General features: G+C 42.7%; 4 protein-coding genes across 5 annotated transcripts; 2 read left to right on the top strand and 2 right to left on the bottom strand.

Annotated features, from left to right (window-relative positions):
- Positions 1-444: 444 nt before the first annotated feature.
- Positions 445-3,324, top strand: LYG2 (lysozyme g2). Its single transcript, XM_062514954.1, is given in 6 exon segments — positions 445-466; positions 909-989; positions 1,663-1,730; positions 2,689-2,762; positions 3,077-3,123; positions 3,194-3,324. Coding segments are annotated over 6 exon segments (423 nt in total).
- A 2,596-nt stretch (positions 3,325-5,920) lies between these two features.
- MRPL30 (mitochondrial ribosomal protein L30) lies at positions 5,921-8,191 on the bottom strand. 2 transcript variants are annotated; one of them, XM_062515027.1, is made up of 5 exons: positions 8,141-8,191; positions 7,734-7,814; positions 7,151-7,297; positions 6,297-6,370; positions 5,921-6,197 (listed from the first exon to the last, which is right to left on the bottom strand). In XM_062515027.1, exons 1-5 carry the CDS (start codon positions 8,189-8,191, stop codon positions 6,065-6,067), a joined length of 486 nt encoding a protein of 161 aa, XP_062371011.1. In that variant the 3' UTR covers positions 5,921-6,064. The 2 variants fall into 2 exon arrangements, with proteins under 2 accessions (XP_062371011.1, XP_062371012.1); XM_062515028.1 differs by having other exon boundaries at positions 8,128-8,146.
- A 150-nt stretch (positions 8,192-8,341) lies between these two features.
- On the top strand, positions 8,342-11,354 carry MITD1 (microtubule interacting and trafficking domain containing 1). Its single transcript, XM_062515026.1, has 7 exons — positions 8,342-8,495; positions 8,651-8,752; positions 9,212-9,348; positions 9,431-9,517; positions 10,154-10,269; positions 10,593-10,653; positions 10,744-11,354. Exons 1-7 carry the CDS (start codon positions 8,342-8,344, stop codon positions 10,837-10,839), a joined length of 753 nt encoding a protein of 250 aa, XP_062371010.1. The 3' UTR covers positions 10,840-11,354.
- Positions 11,355-15,520: 4,166 nt separating this feature from the next.
- Positions 15,521-16,639, bottom strand: LIPT1 (lipoyltransferase 1). The gene has a single exon (XM_062515025.1). It carries the CDS (start codon positions 16,637-16,639, stop codon positions 15,521-15,523), a length of 1,119 nt encoding a protein of 372 aa, XP_062371009.1.
- Positions 16,640-21,992: the final 5,353 nt, after the last annotated feature.

The following is a 21,992-nucleotide window of genomic DNA, read 5'->3' as shown; positions in this document are numbered from 1 at the left end:
TAAAATTCTAATTGTGTTTTTGCTGTAGAACAAAATCCCTGTTCTGTTTGGGAGGATGCACAAGTTGTTAGGTGTTTCTGTTTTTTGTAAGACCAGCAGGGGTGGAAAGTGCACTGAGCCAGCTCTTCCAGAACACTGCCAGCAGACAGAAAGCCCATTTGTCTCCAGGAAGTGCATTGAGAATGTGGGGAGACAGCCTGCAGCAAACATGTTAGGCCTGTGATCTTTGTCTAATATTATTGTAAATGATTCACTATACCAAAGTCTGTTTTCCATGAGGTATTAGCATTGTTGATCTCAGTTGATGTTTGTGTTTTCCCTCTTGCAATGGTGCATTAAGACAACAGATAAATGCAGATAAATTGCACGTCAAACAATCTGCAAGTCAGATAAATTGTAAAGGGTGTAATTGAAGGATATTTCTTGTTTGATTTTCTTGTAGCTATGGAGAAGCAAGCTGGAGCCAGTAAATAGTGTAGGATTTCAATTGCCTCTCATCTTTTTTCTTTACTTTAAAAAAAATATTGGAATAGGAAACATGCCTTTTTGAGATGCCTTCCTCCACAGGCCATGGAGTCAGCCCAAGTCACAAGCTTAGACTAAGACAGCTAAGTTTTAGGTAATTAGGGGAGTTGAACTGGGCACAAAGCACCAGTTCACCTCACAAGGTACACATGAGCTAGCATGTTCAAGAGGTAATCCCCTCCAGAGCAGGCTATACATACCATGGCTGCATCTGCTAGCACAAACACCTGCCCTAGTATCAAAAGGATGCCATGGGTTTCAGTCATGGATCTGAAAGCACTTTAACAGCGTGAGTCACACATTGCATTGGCCTGACATCTGGTTGTAAATACTGCTCTGTGCTGGTTTCAGCTGAAACCAGCACGTCCTCTTATGCTGTTCAGAGCGTTATGGGAATATACTGAATGTTGACACAACATGAGCTTTGGAGAAAACTGTGAAACCAGACGGTCTGAGATGTGTAGGTAGGCTCTAATTCAGTTGTTCATTCCTCCTTACACCCAGGCACAAGCTCATGCCTATTATGGATCCTGGTCTCTGATTGCCAGTCACTGCCAAGCAAGCAGATTTTTTCACAATCAACAAAGATCCTACCCGGGCACATGAGTTTATGTTGGGAACAGAGTTGCCTTTGATATGACATTGAACCTACTCTTCCCTCTCCATTGAGAGTTTCCCTCAAAACCTGGACTTCTGAACATTCTCCACATTTTATAGCTCTAAATTAAAAGGGACTAAATCTGCGACTAATCCACACAAAGGCTTAGATTTCAAACAAGACTCACCTCACTCTCAATCTGTATGCTAGGGAACTGCCCTCTGAATCTAAAGTAATTTATATAATCGGTGCATTGATTTCTAAGACATCCTTCAGAAAAATTAGTCAATTCTATCTTCATTTTGCTCTAAACAGATTCAGAAGGATTCAAAATGTCAGCTCAGCCATGATGACCTTTAGAAAAACTGGGTTTAGATTCTAAAAATTAAAGGCAAAGTCATGCATGTCATGTTGTAGTAGTTTCTGTCTCAGAGAAGACAGCAGAAGAACACAGAGAAATACCATGCCAAGATGGCAAAAGCTGGCAAGGGTAAGAATCTTGCTCCAGCTGTGATTGATTGTTGATGTTACCTTTCAAGAGCCACATGCTGGTACAGTGCTGAATGATGGCCTGGGTGACCACGGGAATGCATTTGGATGAATGGAGGTATGGTCAACCTTCTCAAAAACACAAATCTCATCCTTCCTTTGAAGCAGAGTCAGAAGAGTGGCAGGGGCCCTGTTGAAAGGCAACTCCCTAAACCTTTTCAGCCAACACTTTGGCCAGGTTGAGACCAATGCCAACCAGACTAAGGTCAATGCTGACCAGCTGTCAGCTCCCAGAATGAGGGAAGGACGCCAGTAAGTATCAGTGCATGAATAGACTGCTTTTACACTGTGAAACTGATGATTGCTTCCCAGCATGCCCTTGGGATCTAAGAGATTAATCATTCCTATTTCACATTTAGATAATAAGTCTTGTTTTCAAAAGCACCTTTTTAAACTGAGCATGCTGTAGGCTGCAGCTACATACCATCAGGTTAATTACACTTTATGCTCCACAGGGGCCTGCCTAGTGGGGGATCTTGCTTCATTATTCATGCCTACATTTGTGCCTAACTTGTTTGGCAAGTTGTATCCTTATCTGTAAAATCCCTAAGCATTTGCAGCAGGCACGGGGTCTGCTTCTGTAACAACTCCAGCCCCCTCAGACTTGTGCTTTACAACCTCATGGATTAAGTGGAGATCCCTATAGAAAGTGGATTTTCCCACCCTCGATTCCTCTGGGGAGGAGAGAGGCAGTCACTTTGCACCTGGGAACACTGTGAATCAGCAGTAGTCATGCTTTCTGCATACTGTCACCTTCACAACAGCAGCTGTGCTGGTTTTTTAAGGCTCTGACAGACAAGGAAATAGGGCTGGCATTCCTCTTCAGTGCCCAAACGTCTGCCCTTCACACATCTGCTGGTTTTGCCTGCACCCTGGGAAGTGCTTGTGTCCTCTCCATACAGTCACAGAAAGGATTAAGGACCAAAATGAACACAAGCAGCCTGTAAGCAACAAAGAGCTCTGGATAAATAGTGGATAATAGTTCTGGTGGGGTGATGTTGCTGTCTCACTTTCAGGCTGGCAAACAGTACTGTAAGATTGGCGAGCCATGGGACACTGAAGAGCTCTTAGCACAAGACACAGAGATTTTGTACAGAAGATAAATACAGAAAAAAATCCCTATTTTGGACAAAGGAGTGGCACTTCAGACAATGAGTTTTGTCAGCTTTGAAATAAAGTCAAGCACGACAATGCTGTAAGCACTGCAAAAAGCTAAACGCATCCCAGTCCCTATGTTCATGTGGAATAATATTCCTTAATATGTACTAAAAGGAATAGAGGAATAATATTAGCCTTCTAGCAGGTTTTTTTCTGAAACCTGGCTAATACCATGACATTTTTCAGTTGCAAGGAGTAAGGGTGGGCTCTCCCCCTCCTCTCTCTTCCACTCAATTTGTTTTGCAGTTCTATACCCACCTACAAAAAGCAACCTATCCTGGTTGCCTATCCTGGCAACTCTGGAGTATTATTTACTGATGAAGTAGCACCTCTGTTTACATGTTTCTTTCACCCTCATTCCAGGTGGGATCTCAGCTAATAATGCAGGTGTTAACACTGTCCAGGCCTACGATAAAATGGTAGTTGGCAAAACACACGGCTATGCCAATGGTGTAGATACAAGATCCAGGTTTTAGAAGAGAAATGGATATTGAGATCTCCGAGTAATGATTAGATTTGAGACCCTGATTCCATACTTTGCTTTTAATTAAAAACATTCTGAATTTCTCTTTCCAGAAACAGTAAGAATGGGGGAGGACAATGAAGCCAGGAACAAATACAAGCTTGCAATAGGGCTTTTTCCATCTAAGGCTAAAAAAAAATAATTTAAAAGATAACACAGCTAATAGCCCAAACTGTACCTTACCTTTCGCTGTTTATTTTTCATCTTACTTCATGAGAATATTCAGAGTTTTCATCTGTGCCTGCAGTTTCTCAAGCAGCAGATTAATGCTGCAAGAAAATTGTAACACTACTGAACAAGATTTTATCCACCTTACGTTTTATCCGTCACTACACGTGTCTAACAGCAGTACAAAACAGCAATGCTGGCTGCTGAGAGAAGCTGAGCTTTCCTTGTCAGAGCCTTTCAACACCCAACTGGACAAAGCACTGAGTGACCTCATCTGACCCGTGTTGAGCAGGAGGTTGGACTAGAGACCAAAAAGGTACCTTCCAGTATGAATTTTGCAATAATTTTAAGTCAGTCTGTTTGCTCCCCACACAAAAAGGCAATGTCTCTTATCTGTTCTTCATAAAGATCTACATGGAATATTACAAAGCTCCACAACTGAAACGGTGTGGACACACTCTGTGTTTGTGCACCCAGCTGGTTCAGGTTTTAAGGCTGAGAGCAAATCTTTAGAAAATGTATGTTCATACAGAGAAAGGCTGGGAAAGCAGACTAACTGTACTAGAGTGGGGGCCCTTGGGGGAAATACCATTTCAGAAACACCAAACATACACATATATTAAAGTTTTAAAAAATACTATTTTCTTCTTCATTGGAATTGTCAGCTTGTCAATCAAACATATCTGTAAATATCTCTCGTAGCTGAATCTTACTCAGAAATAACAGGTACTATGTATTTTCCCTTCTCTCTTTGAGGGAGCCTGCTATTAGCTCTGCTTTAGCTCCAATAGTTAATCAGACACTTTTTAAGCTGTGAACGGTACCAAACCTTTTCATTAACAGTCCCTCTGGGAGACCCTGCAGCACTTTTGCATCTTGCAGCATCAGAGATCCATAGGCATATCCAGAGGCAGAGCGTGTGGTATGGAGATGGCAGAGCCCTCTGCTGGAAGCTCCCCAGGCTGCAGTGCCACGGACACAAATCCCGAACATGCCCGGCAAGACTGAGCCAGTCTGGCCCTGGTGCTCTGGGGCACCGATCCAGGCATAAGTCTTATTATTTGTTATCCACCAGCAGCAAGACCCATTTGACTAATTTTCTGTGTCCTACTACTTGTACCATCTCTTTAAAGAATGTCCTGTGCCTTGGATGCACTACACAGGTCCTTAAAAAGGGCTCAAATTCCAGTTTGTACCTCCCTGTGGGAATACAATCAACACCTTGCAGAGACTGTAGTTATAACACACTGCAGCACATGATGCTGTGCAGATGCTGGAAAAAAGGAGGGAGGTGAGAAAAGCATCATTAATGCATCTGCTTCACTTTTTCCATGCCATTTTATTTCAGCTCAAATTCTCATTTCTGCCTTCAGCCTGGCCATAAGGGGCCATTACACTCCTCAATGACACTACCATGGCTTATCCTTTCCCCTCTGCACAGTGCCTCCAGCTTTTGTCCCTGTACTGATATATCTCTTTATTGGAACTCCTGCAGGTGTTTACTCTTCTCTGCAAGCAGGTAGAAAGGATAAACACTAATTTTCAGCGACTGCATCTCTCTGATGTTCTCACAACATGTAGTCATTAAGATTAACTCCTCTTCAGTGTGTCTAATGTGGGAGAGGCTCACAGCGTGTTAAATTACAGAATTTATCTTGGTTGGAATGCAAAGTACTTTATCATTTGATATAGAAGCAGCTTGCTAACTTTGGCCACAGTTCTTAAAACTGTAAATAAAACTACACACACAGTAGTATTTTGTAAGCTTGCAGCCCATAATTCTTACTCACAACAGAGGTTTGCTTCAGGGTCTCTACATTTCTAATGTCTGCCATTTTAGAAAAGGAAGAAAGAGCATGAACTTTCACGCAGACTGCAGCTCTTTGGCTATTCTTACACTTAGGATCAGGGGATACATATGAATACAGCAGGTTTCCTGAAAGACAAATTAGACAACCAGATTAGACAAATTAGACAAGATGTGAATAACTCCTGTTACTCCCAAATTGAGAGTTCACATACTTTTTAAGCTACAGAAGCCAGATGACAGACTGTTTGCTAGGGAACAAGCATGAGATCTGGATAATCATGGTAACTCACTCTCTGTGGATAGCCAGTCAATTCTCATGTGACTACTCAACAGAGGGCTCTTCAATTCCAATTCCCTCCTTTGTGCAGTGAAAGTCAGGCAGTATTGCTGCAAATCTTTACTGTTAGCTGTGAAATGTCCTCAACATCATTAGCTAGATCTATTCCACTCAATTCTCTGCTTATGTGACTTTATTTAAAGTTCTCTTACAGTTAGCCAAAAAACGGCTAACTGCAGCAATCTAGCCACAAAATTAAAACACAAGGACAGAGAGCCTATAATTCATTTAATATTTCAGGTAACTATTAACAACATTGAATTTCCTATCTTCTTTAAGCATCAGTATCACCTTTGCCATTCATACCGGAGTAAGAATTTTTACATTTCATACACAAACTCTTAACTGGAGATTTAAAATATTTATTTTATAAAATCTAAATCCAACGAGCACACCTTATGACTTAATTTCTTTCTGCTCCACAGGTTTCAGGCGCTTTTTAATGACAAGCTCTCCCCTGGTTGTCAGAAAGGTGCTGGACACTTCCTCTTCTGTTGGCAGCCCATGGGGTAGTTTCAGTGGCTGTATTCTACAGGCAAAAGAGTTTGCTTAGTGAAGTCCTGTGACTAGAAGGGAGTTGCATTAAATGTTCCAAATAAACAAATAAATAAGCAAATAGTTAACAAACCTTATCAGATGTTTAACAACTTTCAGTCTGGAATTCACAGAAGGGATATTTTTGTGCAGTCTTGGCTGATGTGCCTACATAAGGGATAAAACAAGTTTTACAAATGTGTTGCCAAATCCCAAATCTTTGTTCACTGAACTTTGCACACAACCAGTAAAAAAAATAAACCGCATTTGCAAAAGTATAATTTAGAGAAGTGCCATGCATCAAGTACATTAAAATATGCAATCAAAACTTGATTCCAGTAAAAAGACAATTTCAGCTTTATTCCTATTTCACTGTAAATGTATTTTTGTTCCGTTAAAAATACTATAAATGTAAACAGAAGAGTTTAGAGACAAAACAGCTTTCTTCAATTATATACTAAATTGATCAAGCACACATTTTTTTTCTCTGTAACACAAAAGTGACTAGACAAATCTTTGCACAATGTGCAGTTGGTCTGAAAAACTCAGATAAAGAACTCTGACACAGACTTTCAGAGTCTTGCATTTGGAAGCCTGTTCATTGATAAACAAGTTTTATTTGTCTTCCTACAATTTCTGAATAATATGACCCACAGAGACCTGAATTCAAAGTATTTACAAATCTATTTCTATTATTTTAGAATTCTTAAAGTTCTTCCCAGGCAATGCAGCATAACACCATACAGAGATATTCTGAATTCCCACTAAAAGCACATTTGCCACAAATATTCCCCTCAGCTCTTAAACACATCATCACCTTCTTAGATTGCTTTATGTTTGCTATAAATGTAATTTTGGTTTGTGACTGCAAAATGGAGGTCCTTATAAAACCCTCTACCTTAGTGTTACATATCTGACATACACAACTATAAAAAACAGCAATCATACTTTATCCAGTCCCAGATCGCGTATTATCTTCTTTTCCCAGTATGGGCGACCAATGACACTTTTTATCCTAGTAACAACATGGATTTTGTGGGGCTCCTCAGGGTCACCTCCATACTTTTCATGATCTCCAGGCCGTGGCTGAAATACCTAGAATACATAAAACTGGAAGTTTTTTCCCTAAATATGTCGTCATCAGTACTGCAGCTATCTACTGTCTAAAACATACTTCAACCTTGGTAAAAATTCTTACATGTTTTTCTGTTTAGGCGGTCAAAGCAGCAACAAAGTGACCTCAAATTTAGCTCTCATAGCATGAAGTCAAACATATTTCTATAATGGCCTGCTGATAAATACAGCAACTCTTGAGTTTAGCCACACAACGGCACAGAAATACATGGACAACACCCTGCACCAGCACAATACTTAATTCACATGCATTTTATCAGGGAGCTTGTGCTCAGCCTCTGGATGGCAAGTTTCTCCATTGGATTTTAGGGAAGAGTCAATTGACACCAGACGGTATCTTGCAAAAACAAACCAAAACTATAAATGTAAAAATGTAAAGTGCAAGTCAAGCACATACCGCGTCTGGAATTCTCGACCTAGTAAAGAGACAACGAACCCACACGGGGGACGCCATCCCCTCTATCATCTTCCCCAGCACCTGCAAAGAGAGGAAGGCACAACTTGACTGCACTTTCCTTATAGCTCTGAATACTTGCGAACAGATGACACAGCTACGAGGCCCAGCCCCACCTGGATCCCCATCTTCTCAGCGGCAGCGGAGCCCCGAACAGGATTCCCAACTGGATCAACCCCCACGATCCCGCTTGGGTAACCTTCCCGGAACCCCATCTCGATCTCCATTTTCCCGGAGGTTGCAAGACTCAGATCTCTCCACGGACCCCCACCTGGGTTCTCCCTCACCCCCCGTTCCCCGCCCCCCTCCGGGGTTCCCCCATACACCCGATCCTCACCCCAGATCCTCACCTTCCCGGTGCCTGCAAACCCCAGGCCCGCCCCGCCCGCCGCGGCCGCCATCTCAGTGTGCAACCTTCGTCCCGGCCGGACACCGGTGCCGCGGCACCTCAGTTCCGGGCGGGAGGAAGGACAACGGTGCGACACCTCCCCTCAGTTCCCAGGCCTGTCCCGGTCCCGTCGCCATCCCGGTCCGTGTTCCCGTCCTTGTCCATGTCGCGGGCGGGGAGCGATGGCACTGCCGCGCTGGAGCGGGCCGGGGCGGAGACGGTGAAACGGGCGGTGCAGCTGGACGTGGCGTCCCGGTTCCAGGAGTCGCTTGTGTGTTACCAGGAGGGCATCGACCTCCTGCTGCAGGTGGTGAAAGGTACCGGGCTGGGCTCCGCCGTCGGGGCCCGCGGTGGCCCTGGGGACACACGAGCGGTGTTGGAACCGGCGTCCCACGGGAGGGAGGGGGAGCTGGCGGTCTTCTCCCGGAGGAGCAGGCGTTTAACTGGCCCGGGACTTTGTTGTGATTCACAGCCACGACAGATGAGGCGAAAAAGCACCGCTACCGGCAGAAGATATCCGAGTACATGACCAGAGCCGAGGACATTAAAAAACACATTAAGAAAGAGAAACAAGGTATAAATACCTAAATGGGCAGTACCAAGGGGAGGGAGTCACGCTTTTCCTGGTGGTGCCAATCACCAGGACACGAGGCGAGGGGCAGAAACTGATGTCCAGGAAGTTCCACCAGAATATGGGGAAGAACTTCTTTGTCACTGTATGAGTGGCCGAGCAGTGGAACAGGTTGTCCCGAGAGGGTGTGGAGTCTCCCTGACTGGAGATTCTCAAGAACCGCCTGGACACGATCCTGTGCCATGTGCTCTGGGATGACCCTGCTAGAGGAGAGAGGTTGGACCAGATGTCCCACTGTGGTCCCTTCCAACCTGACCTATTCTGTGATTCCATGAGCTGTGATGTACCCGACGTACCTGTCTGCTTTTAATTGTTGTTACGTGAATGTTTGATGGGCAAGGTGGTTTAACATGGAACATATGTCCTGACCTTTAGTTAAAAAGATATTTACTTTCCTTTCAGATGGCAAATACCATAAGCAAATCAGGATAGAAGAAAATGCAACAGGTTTTGGCTATGAAAAGCTTTTCCATGAGTACCTCACTGAGATTGTTTCTGAAGTTTGGGTGGAGGACCCCTACATTCGGCAGGTTCATCAGGCAAGTAGATGTTTGGTGTAACTGATACAGATGTAACCACTAGAGAAATTCCAAACTACTAAATTAAATAAAACTTTTTCAGTTGTACAACTTTCTACGATTCTGCGAGATGCTAGTTAAGGGGCCATGCAAGGTGAAAACAATCCACCTCCTTACTTCCTCTGATGAGGTAAGTGTCTAGATTTTGGGTTCTCTTTCCCTGTATTCAGATGATGCCACATGCAAAACAAAATATAAAATTTCAGACTTGTTCCTACTTACCAGTACTTTATATACTCAGGCTATGATGCTCTCAGCAGAAAACACAGATTAAGGCAAAAATAAAGTTCAGAGTTTTCTGGTTAACAAATTCTGGATAAGCAGAATCTTAAACTGAAATTTCTGTGAAAGTTTTGTTGTGGAAAATGTCATAAAAACCAAAGCATCTGTTGCAACAAGGGGTTTTTTGTTCTTCCAACAGCTGTACTTGTCATTTTAGAGGCTTTCATGAGCTGAAGTCTCTCAAACTACCACTGCACTTATTTAAAATATTACTGTACTTATTTTGACACAAGTAGTACATCCCTAGTTTCAAAGGGCTGAGAGTGAGCTCTTCTTCCACATCCCTCAGCAAAAATACCTGTAGTTTGTCTGCCTTTTATCCCGTCTTTGAAACTGTAAATCTGCCTTCATCCAAGTCACTTTCTTTTGGTTTACTTTGATACTGAAAAGGTTTTGTGCGTGGGTGTAAGAAGTCGTGACCAGAAGTAGAATACTTAGTTTAAAAAAAACAAACATCCCATCACATTATTTTTACTTTTGATAGGGTAGTGGGAGGAGTCAACAGATGACTGCCTTGGAAGAAATAAAACAGTCATTGAGCAATTATGGAGTAACACTGAATATTGACTTTTCATCTTCAATACATGATAGAGAAATCAGGTGGGTGATATAAAAAATGACCAAATTCCAGTTATTTGAAGCCAAACTATTTAACCCTAACTTTTGTGATAATTACAGCTGTGGTTAACAAAGTAAAAGGCAGTGGCACTCCTTGGATGTAATCAGCCCTCCGTAGTTTCGTATTTTCTAATTGTGAATATAATATTAGTTATCTCTATACAGAATGGTGTCTTCTGTGGTTCACAGGTATTGGTGATGCTAGGAAATAATTTTGATTGAAACAAGGAGCTTGTGCATCATGTGGATGTAACCTTTTTATTCAGCATACTCACAGTATTCAAATTTGTGCATTTTTAAAACAGATTCAACAATGGGTGGATGATTAAGATTGGAAGGGGTCTTGATTATTTTAAGAAACCACAGGTAAGAATGCTTTGACTTCTTCCTCAGTTAACTTAAAATCAGCTCTTCTACAGTATATGCTCACCATGTCAATTCTGTTCATTTCTGCAGGGTCGTTTCAGCATTGGATACTCTGACTTTGACTTGAGACCTTGTCAGGAAACAACAGTGGATGTCTTTCATACTAAACACACAAAGAAAATGTGATCAGAAATTACTGTTTTTAGTAAGTGTTTTCTTAAGCATAAAAATGTAAGACTGAAAGATGTTTCTTGAGTCCAGCTGGTTGCCCACAGAAGCAACTCTTCTAAGTCCTTAGTGCAGTACAGCTTTTATAATCTGTATGTTTAAGAATATTTGAGACTTTCCAGTCTGAGAAAACAAAACTGCATGATTCCTTCACTATACTTCTTCTGTAATCTTAATTAATACAATCCCTGTCTAAATTTAATCTTGATTTCATAACAGACCCTCAATAGTGTCTTTCAAAAGCCTCTTTACTACCATTTCTGTTTTTACTGTTGATTTTGTTTTGAGCCTGTTTTAGATTTTGTAACTGATCACCTCACAATCATTGGAAGCTATGCTGCCACATGCCCTCTTCAATAAGCAGTCTTATTTATTTCCTTTAATTCCTGTATTCTAGTCATGACTACTATTTTGCAGGGTTTTTGTCAGTCTTAACGAGTAGTACCAAATTTCACATTCCATTTTCCTCGCTCCTTGCCTGTGAATGTGGTAGTGTTCAGTACACAGTCAGTATAGAGTTCTCTTATGTGTCTCTGCATAATGGATTTTTGACTGGGGAGGCTGCAAACAGCTGTGTTCTCTTCCCTGCCACTCCTCTGTGTTCTTTAATTCCATGATACATGGCCATATACCTGATCTCCATCCTTCGCATTAAGTGTGGAAAGGATGTGTGATCTTCTCCCAGTCTTACTGTCTGACTTTAAAGTCCAGTGACTGGCTTTTCACGCCACTCTGAAGTGCAGCAAGTTATTTCACTGCTACTAAGATAGTCCATTAAAAGGAATACTTTTTTTTCAGAAGTTGGATACCCTGAGGATCTCAGTTGCTAAGAGCATGGTGTGAATAATGCCAAGGTCACATGTTTTATTCCTGTAAGGGCCATTCACTTAAGAGATGGACTTGATCCCTGTGAGTCCCTTGCAACTCAAAATATTCTGCAGTTCTAAGCAATATGCTATTTAGAATAAAGTCTTCCCTTGTCATTCCTTCAGCCTTTGGAAACCAGAAAGTATTACCAGAAGTGCTGCTTTTTTTTTTTCCTTTTTTTTTTTCTTACACAAGAATTCTTTGTTAGCAAGAATCTAAGTCATACACTTACATAAAAAACAGGCAGTGGCATCTTTTTCAGGTCCCATCAAAATCTCTTCAGCCTTAGGACTGACATGTGCCTTACACTTTCTGCCTTGTAATACAGTTGGCCTCTATATTCTAGTAGCATGTTTATTGCCAAAACTTTTTTTTCTGTTTCATGTATTTATTTTTCCTGATGGTTAGTGTATTCCATTATCTTTTGTTTCTCAGTGTACTTTACTATTTAATTTTCTTCATCTAATGCTGCTATTCTTTTCCTCCTGCTTCTAACAACAAAACTATTCCACAGCAATCAATACGAAATGGAACTGGTCTTTGTCTTATTTTCTGGGTCAGTTTGCCAGTGGTCTGCCTTCTTTATCCTTTCTCATAATAATGTTTCAGCTTTGCAGTATTGAGTCAGAAAAATGAATAATATACATGCCACAGAGCTGTGTGCTATTAGTCATTCCCCCAGACATTCCATAGGAGCTCCCTGGCTTGCTGCTATGATATGAAGTTTCTAGTCACTTTTATTTTTATTTAGTTGTGTATGATATATGCCTATTTTTAATGGGAATAAAGGTTATTTTTCATTATTTGTAGCTTCAGTCATCTGTTTGATTTCTTCACTGCATAAGGGAATCCAAGGAAGTTGTGTAATGCCTCACGGATCCAGCCATGTTCGGTAGAAGGCTCACTGTAAATACAGTAGTTTCCTAAATGTGAAGCTTTGTGTCTTTTAACCTTGTCCAGCAATTTGAAATACAGAGACTCACAGAATTAACTAGGCTGGAGAAGACCTTTGAGATCATTGAGTCCAACCTATGACCTAGCATCACCTTGTCAACTAAGTGACCATGGCACTGAGTGCCACATCCAGTATTTATTCTTAAATACATCCAGGGATGGTGACTCCATAACCTCCCTGTGCAGCCCATTCCAATGCCCAGTCACTCTTTCTGTGACTAATTATTTCCTAATGCCCAGCCTGAGATTCCCCTGGTGCTTCTTGAGGCTGCATGCTCTTGTCCTGTCACTGGTTACCTGGGAGAAGAACCCAAACCCCACCTGGCCACAGCCTCCTTTCAGGTATCTCTTCTGACCTAATCAAAACTGCATTACACTTATTCTTCAGCAACAGTGAAATACATTGTCTTGGTTTAGTTTGTTCATTTCCCAGCCAACACACCAAAAATGTTATGGTTTGGGTTTGCCAATTTTAAATATATTTACCTTTTGTTGTGAAATAGAATTAGGAGTAAAAGCAAAGCAGGCTTAAAACCTAACAGGGGATAAAGAAAAACTTTATTAATAACAGAAAGAAAAAAATAATAAATTCAGAGCAGATCTTCGGACCACTCCCTTCTTCCTCTTTTTCATAACAACATACAGAGACACTTCAGTCAATTCCTTACTTATATAACCTTTTTCAGTTCACTTTAAGGAGAGGAGTTTCTTCTTGTTTAGCTATAAGGATCTTTTTCAAGAGAGGAAATAACCAGTTGTCTCCTGACTCCACTTTTTTCATGAATAACAGCCGGGATCTGCTGTCATGAAACTCCTCCCACCTTCACAGCCTTCCCAGAGCTGTGCTTGTGGGGCCATGGTAAAAAGTCATGGGGTATTTCTTTTAAGGATGACCTGCTCAAAGGCAAAAGTTCTCTTCAGCTCACTTCTCTCTGTTAATACTTCATTCCCAGGAACAGAGATTCCCCTTTTTCCGTCGGGGCAAAGGATCTTCCAAACACTTTACAACTTCACTCCACTACCCCATCTTTCTCCATGGTTTAAAAGAATTTTTTCGTGTAGTACAGTCCACCCCTGTAACTTACAAAAAGATTTTTCAGCCAACCTTCATGACATCTCCTCATTCTCCTTCCATCTAGAAACTTAGCTTTTGCTTCATTGACTTTGGTGTATCCTTTCTGTTCTTCCTCTCACCCAAGGAAAGATAGAAAGTCTGTAAGTCTTATCTGAGCATTGGTAAAAAAGTTAAAATCTCCCACAGAAGTCGCAGGGGCTGTTCCAGGCCATGCCGGAGCTGTGTCAGGATCTCAGGGTGCCCAGGCCACGCTGGAGGGGCAGGACGAGAACTGCAAAGCGCACGCAGAGGAGAAATGGGTGCCAAGGCCGTGTGTCCATGGCTTTCCCCCGGCGCTGCCCGCCCCCAGCTCCAGCCGCAGCCCGGGGGTTCTCCCTCTGCCCTGCCCAGCACACAAAGCCCTGGGGGCTCTCCCGAACCGGGCCCGGCTGCCTCCCCCCAGCCCGTGAGGGCGGCCGGGCGGGCTCGGCCACCCCAGGGCTGCTCCGAGCCGGGGCAGGGCAGGGCAGGGCCCCCCGAGCCACGGACACACCGGGAAAAGGGCCAGGATCTCAGCAATGGGCTCGGCTTCTTTTGGTTATCGGGGCTCCCGGTTGGAAACGGGGCCCGGCAGCTCCCGAGCCCAGCCCTGCCTGGCCCGGGCCGCGTTACCTTGTGAAAGGCCGGCAATGCAGGAGAGCTTTCCCGCGATTTACTTGCTTCAAATGTGATTCGCAGAGCGAACCGACTTTTCCAATTGGTTTCTCAGGCTGTCAACAACTAAACCAGCCTCCAATTGGTCCCATCAATTCACAGAGGAAGTTCTCATGGAGAAAAACTTCCCAGTATGCCCTCCCCCCAGGTGCCTTCAAGATACAACCAGCACGTGCATCTTGAGCCTTTCTTTCATGATTTTATTATACACGTAGGTATTATTTAACATGAAAACTGTCCGTTTCAGTTCATTGTTGCCTTTTACTGGAAAATCTTTTGCTAGGTGAAAACATAATGAACCTCTTCCTCGTAGATCTGTATTTGCATTTCCACATGTTTAGTTTTGATACCAGTACCCATGGCAGCAAGGACGCCCAGCTTTGTGCCAGGCACAAGAACAGAAGAGGCACATGTGGCTTCTGTCCCAGTTAGCCTCTCCTGCCTTCACCACATAAACCCCCACACTGAACTTCCTAATCTTCCCCTGCTCTTGCACATGCATAGACAAAAGCTGTAACCCAGGGTGGACCTACAGTGATTCACTACCCAGTGGTGAGCTGAGCTCACTATGGTGTTTGTACAGCAGAGGCACAGGGGCACCAGTACTCTGCAAGAAAGGACTTTGCATCAGAAACCAGGGAACATCCCTCTCTACACAGCTCATGGGCCACCAACACAGCCTTTGGGCTACTGTACATAAGGAGCAGGATGCAGGCTGGGGCACCCAGTGCAGCAGCACAACACCAGTTTTACACTTACCCCATTCCATCTGTTAGCTATTTGTACCTTCTCTGCTACAGGGCCAATTAGGGATGCCCCCACCATTTTCCCTGGTTCAAGCAGCAATGATGTCTTGTCAGCAGTGGTTTCAATCCTACAGTTCGGGAACACCAGGTGCAGGCAGTGTGAAATTTAATTGCAATATTAAATAAAAGCACAAGATTGAACAGTTTGTTTTCTACAGGCTGAATTTTTCTCTTACTATTGAATGTTTTGTTTTCAATACATTAAAAAGAAGCAGAAGTTTAACTTACATTTTCAAAATGCAAGTCACATTAACCTTATCATATTCTCACATAGTAGACTCCACCTGCTGTGCAACTCATCGTCTTGTGGGCACACTCTCAGCAATGTTGTCACTAGGGTAGTGGTTTCATTTGGGCAAAACTTACTGCCAGTAAGACTCTTGACCAGTTCACTGTACAGTGCTGGTGGCAACCACTGCTCTGGCAGATCAATGTTACAGACTTCAATCCTTCCATGCTTTACATCCATATTTACTTTAGCATCAAGAACAGTATCTTTATAGGCCATGTTAAGACATGTGCTAATGCTGAACTTCGGTGTCTTTCCATACACCCATTCCCAGGTTTGTAGTTCTTTGGTTTTGTTAATAATTCCAGGAAGCAGAGTCTCATCAGCTGGATTTATTAAGGTGATATGGTGATCTATCTGGTGTTGCACAGCATATTCTTTGGCAATGGCATCCAGGAGAATCTCAGAAGTTAAACCAGGATCCTCTTCAAAGAGATTTTTCACGGAGGCAGGCACGCTAGGAGTGGCATTGCTCTTTAGCCCTTTATAAGGACTTTTTAGCACAGACGATAAAACAAACTTATCTGCATTACAGAGTAAGGTACAGTGGTGATAAGCACTTGTCCTTCCCAGCTTTGCAGCGGTGCCTGAGATTTTATACTGCCTGTCTAGCAAAATGTCGTATCTGTCAGTGACATCTACATCTAACTGGGGGCGCAAGGCTTTCAGTGCCTTCACAATGAGCTTCAGGTTTTCCATTCGTTCATATTTTTTTCTGGTTGTGAAGAAAGTCAAATTGATATTACCTAAGTCATGGTAAACTGTCCCTCCTCCACTTCTTCTCCTGGCCAGTTTTATATTTTTTTGCCTCAATAGCCTAAGGTTGCATTCCTGCCAGGGATTCTGATGTCTCCCTATTACCACAGCAGGGGAATTTCTCCAAAGGAAAAGAACGTGTTTCTTCTCTAGATCCATGTGGTCATGGATCCAGTCTTCCACAGCTAGATTTTGGTAAACATCATTAGAAACAGACTGGATAATGAGGCCTCCACTAGCTGTGCTCCAGAAGCAAGCTTTTGGAGTCCTGAGGACGCAGGACAGCCAAAGGCAGTTTTTTAATGACCAGAGTACCATGTTTTTAATAACTGGACAGCGGATGGAAGGAATGCCTGCTCCGCTAATGCTGAATGCGGCAGGAGCGCGGCCGGCTCCTGTGACAGTACTGAAATGCCAGTGGAGGGCATGAGACACTCATGCTCTTCCCACAGCAGCACGCGAGTCCCAAGGCACGGTGCTCCTCCGGCGACGCCGCTCAGACCCCGGCGGGAGCCTCACAGGACAAACGGGGGTGTCAGAGCAGCTACTCCTCGCAGTCCCTGGTGCCTGAAAGACCAGAGGAAGAAACGGAATGCGTATTTTCCCGTCACTCAACGCAGCCTTGCTAATGCGATTTACACTTTGCATAGTCCAGCTTTGTTACGGTTTTCTGCCTTCTTTTCCATGGGGTTCCTGCCGCGGTGTCCCCTCAGCCCCCGACGCCGCGTCCCCGCCCGCACAGCCCCGCCGGGCGCCCTGCGCTACTCACGGCGGGGAGCGGAGCCGTCCCGCCACCCGTCCGTGTCCCTGCGGGCTCCTTGGAGCCGGCGGCCTCGGGAGTTCCTTCCGTTTCCCGGGTGAGAGGTGCTGGGGGCGGGCGCTGCGCCTGCCGGGCAGGCGGGGCGGGCTGAGGGCGCGGGGTTAAACGGGGCTGGCGCTCGGTGGGTGCCGCGGTCACGCCTGTCCCAGCCCAGCCACAGCGGTGGGCGGGGGAGGGAGCTGGGGAGAGCGAGAACGACCAGGTGACAGAATCACAGAACAGGTCGGGTTGGAAGGGAGTACAGTGGGTCATATGGTCCAACCTCCTGCTCCAGCAGGGTCATCCCAGAGCACGTGGCACAGGATTGTGTCCAGACGGATCCTGAATATCCCCAGTAAGGGAAACTCCACACACTCTCTTGAGTAGTCTGTTGCAGTGCTCGGTCACTTCCACAGTAAATGTCTTCCTTATGCTCAGGTAGAATTTCCTGTGCATCAGTTCCTGGCTATGGCTTCTCATCCTATTGCTTGGCACTTCCAAGAAGAGCCTGACTTCCTCCTCACAACTTCGCTTCCGATTGGGCATTGACTTTTGGGCATTGACCACAATATTTTCAGGGCAACAAGCGGCCAGTGCAGGATGCATAAAATAGATTATTTTTCTTAAAGACATAGATGTGCAGTTCCTCTCTGCAGGATATTCTGGATGATAAAAGCTTTTCTGAGTTCCCAAGGAGACAGAGTTAACACAAATGCACAGAGACTTGTGAAATGCCCTCTCTATGGTGCTCATGAAGATACAGAAGCTAATGTCAATAGCATAATTGTTTAACAAGCTGGAAAGTGATCAAAGACTAGACATATTGCCCTAACAGATTGTCTTCAGATTTGCGTTTAAGCCATTCTTAAAAGTCTACTAGACCTTAGCTATAATTCTTCTTCAAAAGTTATTGTCTGTGCTTAAGCTTACACCGTGGGACAACGTTGAGTGCTAGCTGAAGTTTTTTTATCCACACTAGTATCCCTATGGGCAAATATGTGCTGTATTTCTCTTGTTCATGGACATGTATTTCTAAAAGGTACATTAATTGCCTTTCTGTTCCATTCTGCCTTAAAAGAACTGTGTAGGTGTAGTAGGGCAAGTAAAATATAGGAAACCATCGCAACATGTGAGAGAAACAGACTCTAAAAGGAGCTTGATGTGATGTGTGTGCCAGCACCTTTAATGTTGTACCATCATATTGAAAAAAAAAAGTATTTTTATTAAAGCAACTTGAAATGGACATACCTTTTACTGAATGAGACTGGTAATAATTTTTCACTGGGGTGAACTATTCTGTAATGCGTAAGGTAAAAAGCATGTGGACTTTGTCCATAAAAATGTGCTGCAAATCAATGTTGAGGGCAGTTAACAAAATGCAAGTGTGAACCCGTGCATTCTAGCAATGTTCAGAAGCATGAAAATGTGTCTTGTGAGACAACTGATGTTACTAAAACCGCCCAAAAATGTGGAACCACTCTCCATTTTGGCACTTGATTCTTGAACGTTTGCAATGTGTCATTTTGCCACGGGGTGTCCCTAAAAACCTACTGTGAACTGTTGCAGTCTGTGCTTTTCTAGTAAAAAACTGTTTTCATAGTTACAAATAATTTGCTAAAAAAATGTAAATCGTGCAGAATACTAGGTGGACAGATGAAAATGTCATGGGTCTGTTTCTGATAAGCTGAAGGATGAAATACACATGTAACAATAAATGCCTTCCAATTGTTGAAGACAAATCCAGCAAGATAATTAGAAATATTCTGACAATAAGCAAAAAGTATGAATTTGTAAATGCACACCATGATTTATTTTTATCTTCTGGACTGGATGTTTAAAAACCTTTATGTCCTAGCTACTATTTTATAAATCACATATCTGTAAAATACACCAATTATTATTTTCACTTTTGAAAACAATGCTGTATATGAATTTAATTTCTTTTTTTGATCAACAAAGCATTGTTTGGTATAAAAAAGCAATGCAACTGCTCTGCACAACATTAATAAGCATTAAGATATAACTCACCATATGTCCGTTAGAGGATATCTTAAACATACCAGATCAAAAATAATTTAAAATTTATCATTTAACTTCTAAAATCAATTTTCATGAAGAATAATATTCTTAAAGTTTTGAAAACATGAAATGCCCTTTTCACATTTCTTGCAGATAAACATGTTAATGCAGAGTCTCCTACCATGCCAAAATCTGAAAGTGAGATTTACAAGAAATCCAGGATGCGGAAAGGGAAAAGAAAAAGTCTTGTTTCTCTAGCTCCATTTCTGGAAGTTGAAATCTTCCAATTTATTTTCTGGCTTTAGGTGGGGCTTGTATTTCAGAGGTGTTACTCACTCCTAATGTCTGAAAAGGAGAGCTGTATCCATGAGTGCTTAATAGTGGCTGCTTGCCAAAAACCCCTGTTATTCATCCTGCAGTGTCTCCAGAATATAAAACCTGTGCCAGTGGCTAGCAGGGAAGAGAGGACATTTTATCTGGTTTCTCAGCTTGATTTTGGGACTACTTAAAGCAGCCCCTTTCAAAGACTGTTTATATCATTGCCAAGAGCAGGCAACAGGAGTCACAGGGTTCACATGGCCTGGGTCCATTTTTGCATCACCTTTTTCAAGTGGACCAGTCTGCTTGTCCCTGTCTGTGCTAGTCCAAGAAAAAGATATGTGCAACCCAGAAGTACTGTAAATAAGAACTACTATCTTGGGATACAAGAAAACATAAGAAGTAATTTCTCTTAAATGATTTAGTTGATGGAATAAAGAGCCTCATATTAATTAATTAATTAATTACTAATTAATTACTTAATTAGCCTCGTAATACTCTGATGTTTTAACTTCACAATGTTTGTAAACCAGTAATATGTTAGTCCTGGCATTAAAAATCAGGAGTGAGTTCAGACTAGAGTTTATCATATGTGTGAAGCTAATGTTTGACACGGTGAAGGAACAAGTGTAGTGCAAAGAATAATATTTATTCTTGATGATACAACTGTCACATAGTCTTACAAATAGATAAATTAGATAGGTTTTGGATAGAAGATAAGGTTTAATTAAAGGAAGCTATTTTCACAAGGTAAGTCAGTCTTATCTAACACTTGTTTTGCTCTTGTCAGGCCTCAGAGATTGTGTTTTAATTACTGGAGTTTTTGTCTGTAGAAGTGTCTCTTTGGATATTAGTTTCTGGAAGAGATGAACCTAATTAGAGTAGAGGTGTTCAGCTGAGCTCCCTGAGTTCACTGTCAGTCCCACCTGATCAGCTGTGGCAGTTTCAGAATACCCATCTCTCTCCTGGGGCTGGACTGACAAGACTTGGCTGCTTGGCTTTGTCTCTGAAATCTTCTGACCTGTAAGCATTGCTCATGGTGCCTTTCCCTGCCTTTTGCTGAGGCTTTTGCATTAATCACAGGCAAGGGCTATGCTCCATGTGTGGGCCTGGGAGGTTTGGGTTAAAGGTGCTTAAAAGAATTCTTTAAAAGAACTTCTCCCAAAACAGCAATGAGTGGTGGTATTGCATGTGCCAATGTGTGTGCCAATTTATGATCCATCCTCCTGTTTCCATCCCCAAATAACTATGAAGAATTTAACTATTATTTGAGGAAGTAATTTTTTTATCTATCAAGATATGGAGAGAGTGTTGTGTCACTTGAGGAAGAGCTTGGCTTAACTCCCTCCTCCAACAGAAAAGCTCTTCAAAAAGATGTAGCAGCAACCAACTCTGCATTCATTTGTACTTAAAACCAGAAAGAAATTCGAGCACCTTTCCTTGACTTTAGTAATGTTTATTGGGAAACTGTGCTCCACATCATAAACCTGATACAGAAAATTGAATTTTTGTAGATAAGAGTTATTCAAAAACCTCCCAAGATGAAAACAAGTAGAGAAATAGTTAAAATTTCTATGAAAGCAGTGGTCATAAATATTTATATCAGCATTAATGGAAAAAGGGGTTTACTGATAATTTTGTACAAGATTTTACAATGCATCTTTTAAAGATGATTTTTAGGAATATTTCTAATCTCTCATTTTATTTTGCCTATAGAATTTCAGTCTTACACACCTGTAGGGACAGCAGATATTATAATCATCTTGGAAAGCAAGAGTAAAGAAAATAAAAGTGCAGAGACATCATGCTTGCTAGAAAACTATTTAGGTAAGCTGTTGTGCTGGTACTGAGCCAGAAGTCAATATGTCCATCACAGCTGCTTGGCTTCTGTCCTACAGAACTCCTGACTCAAGGAAATCAGAGTCATAGAATAGTTTGGGATAGAAGGTCAAAAGACAACCTAGTTCCAAATCCCCTTTCATGGACAGGGACACCTTCCACTAGACCAGGTTGCTCAGAGCTCCATCTAGCCTAATGTTGAACACCTCCAGATGTGGAGACTCCACAGCCTTTTTAGACAATCTCTTCCAATGCCTCATCACCCTCTGAAGAAGTGAATTCTTATTGAAAATATAAAATTTCTCCCGATTATCTAATTTAAACCTTCCCACCTTCAGCTTAAGGTCATTTCCCCTTGCCCTATCACTACATTCCCTTGTGAAAAGTCCCTCTCCAGCCTTCTTGTAATCTCCATTCAGGTACCGGAGTCTCCCTGGAGCCCTCTCCAGGCTGAACAACCCAAGCTCCTTCAGCCTGTCTTCATAGGAGAGGTGCTCCAGTCCTCTGATCAGCTTAGTGGCCCTCCTCTGGACTTGTTCCAACAGATCAGTGTCTGTCTTGAACTGGGGGCTCCAGAGATGGATGCAGAATTCCAGGTGGGGAGGGTAGAGAGGGAGAATCACCTCCATTGCCCTGCTGGCCACACCTCTTTTCCCAGAATGTGGTTGGCCTTCTGGTGTGCAAGGCCACATTGCC

The sequence above is a fragment of the Cinclus cinclus genome, chromosome 2, assembly GCF_963662255.1.
Source record: "Cinclus cinclus chromosome 2, bCinCin1.1, whole genome shotgun sequence".
In the NCBI taxonomy this organism is placed as follows: Eukaryota; Metazoa; Chordata; class Aves; order Passeriformes; family Cinclidae; genus Cinclus; species Cinclus cinclus.
The sequence above is the reverse complement of the archived record's forward strand: the minus strand, read 5'-3'. Positions and strand labels throughout refer to the sequence as shown.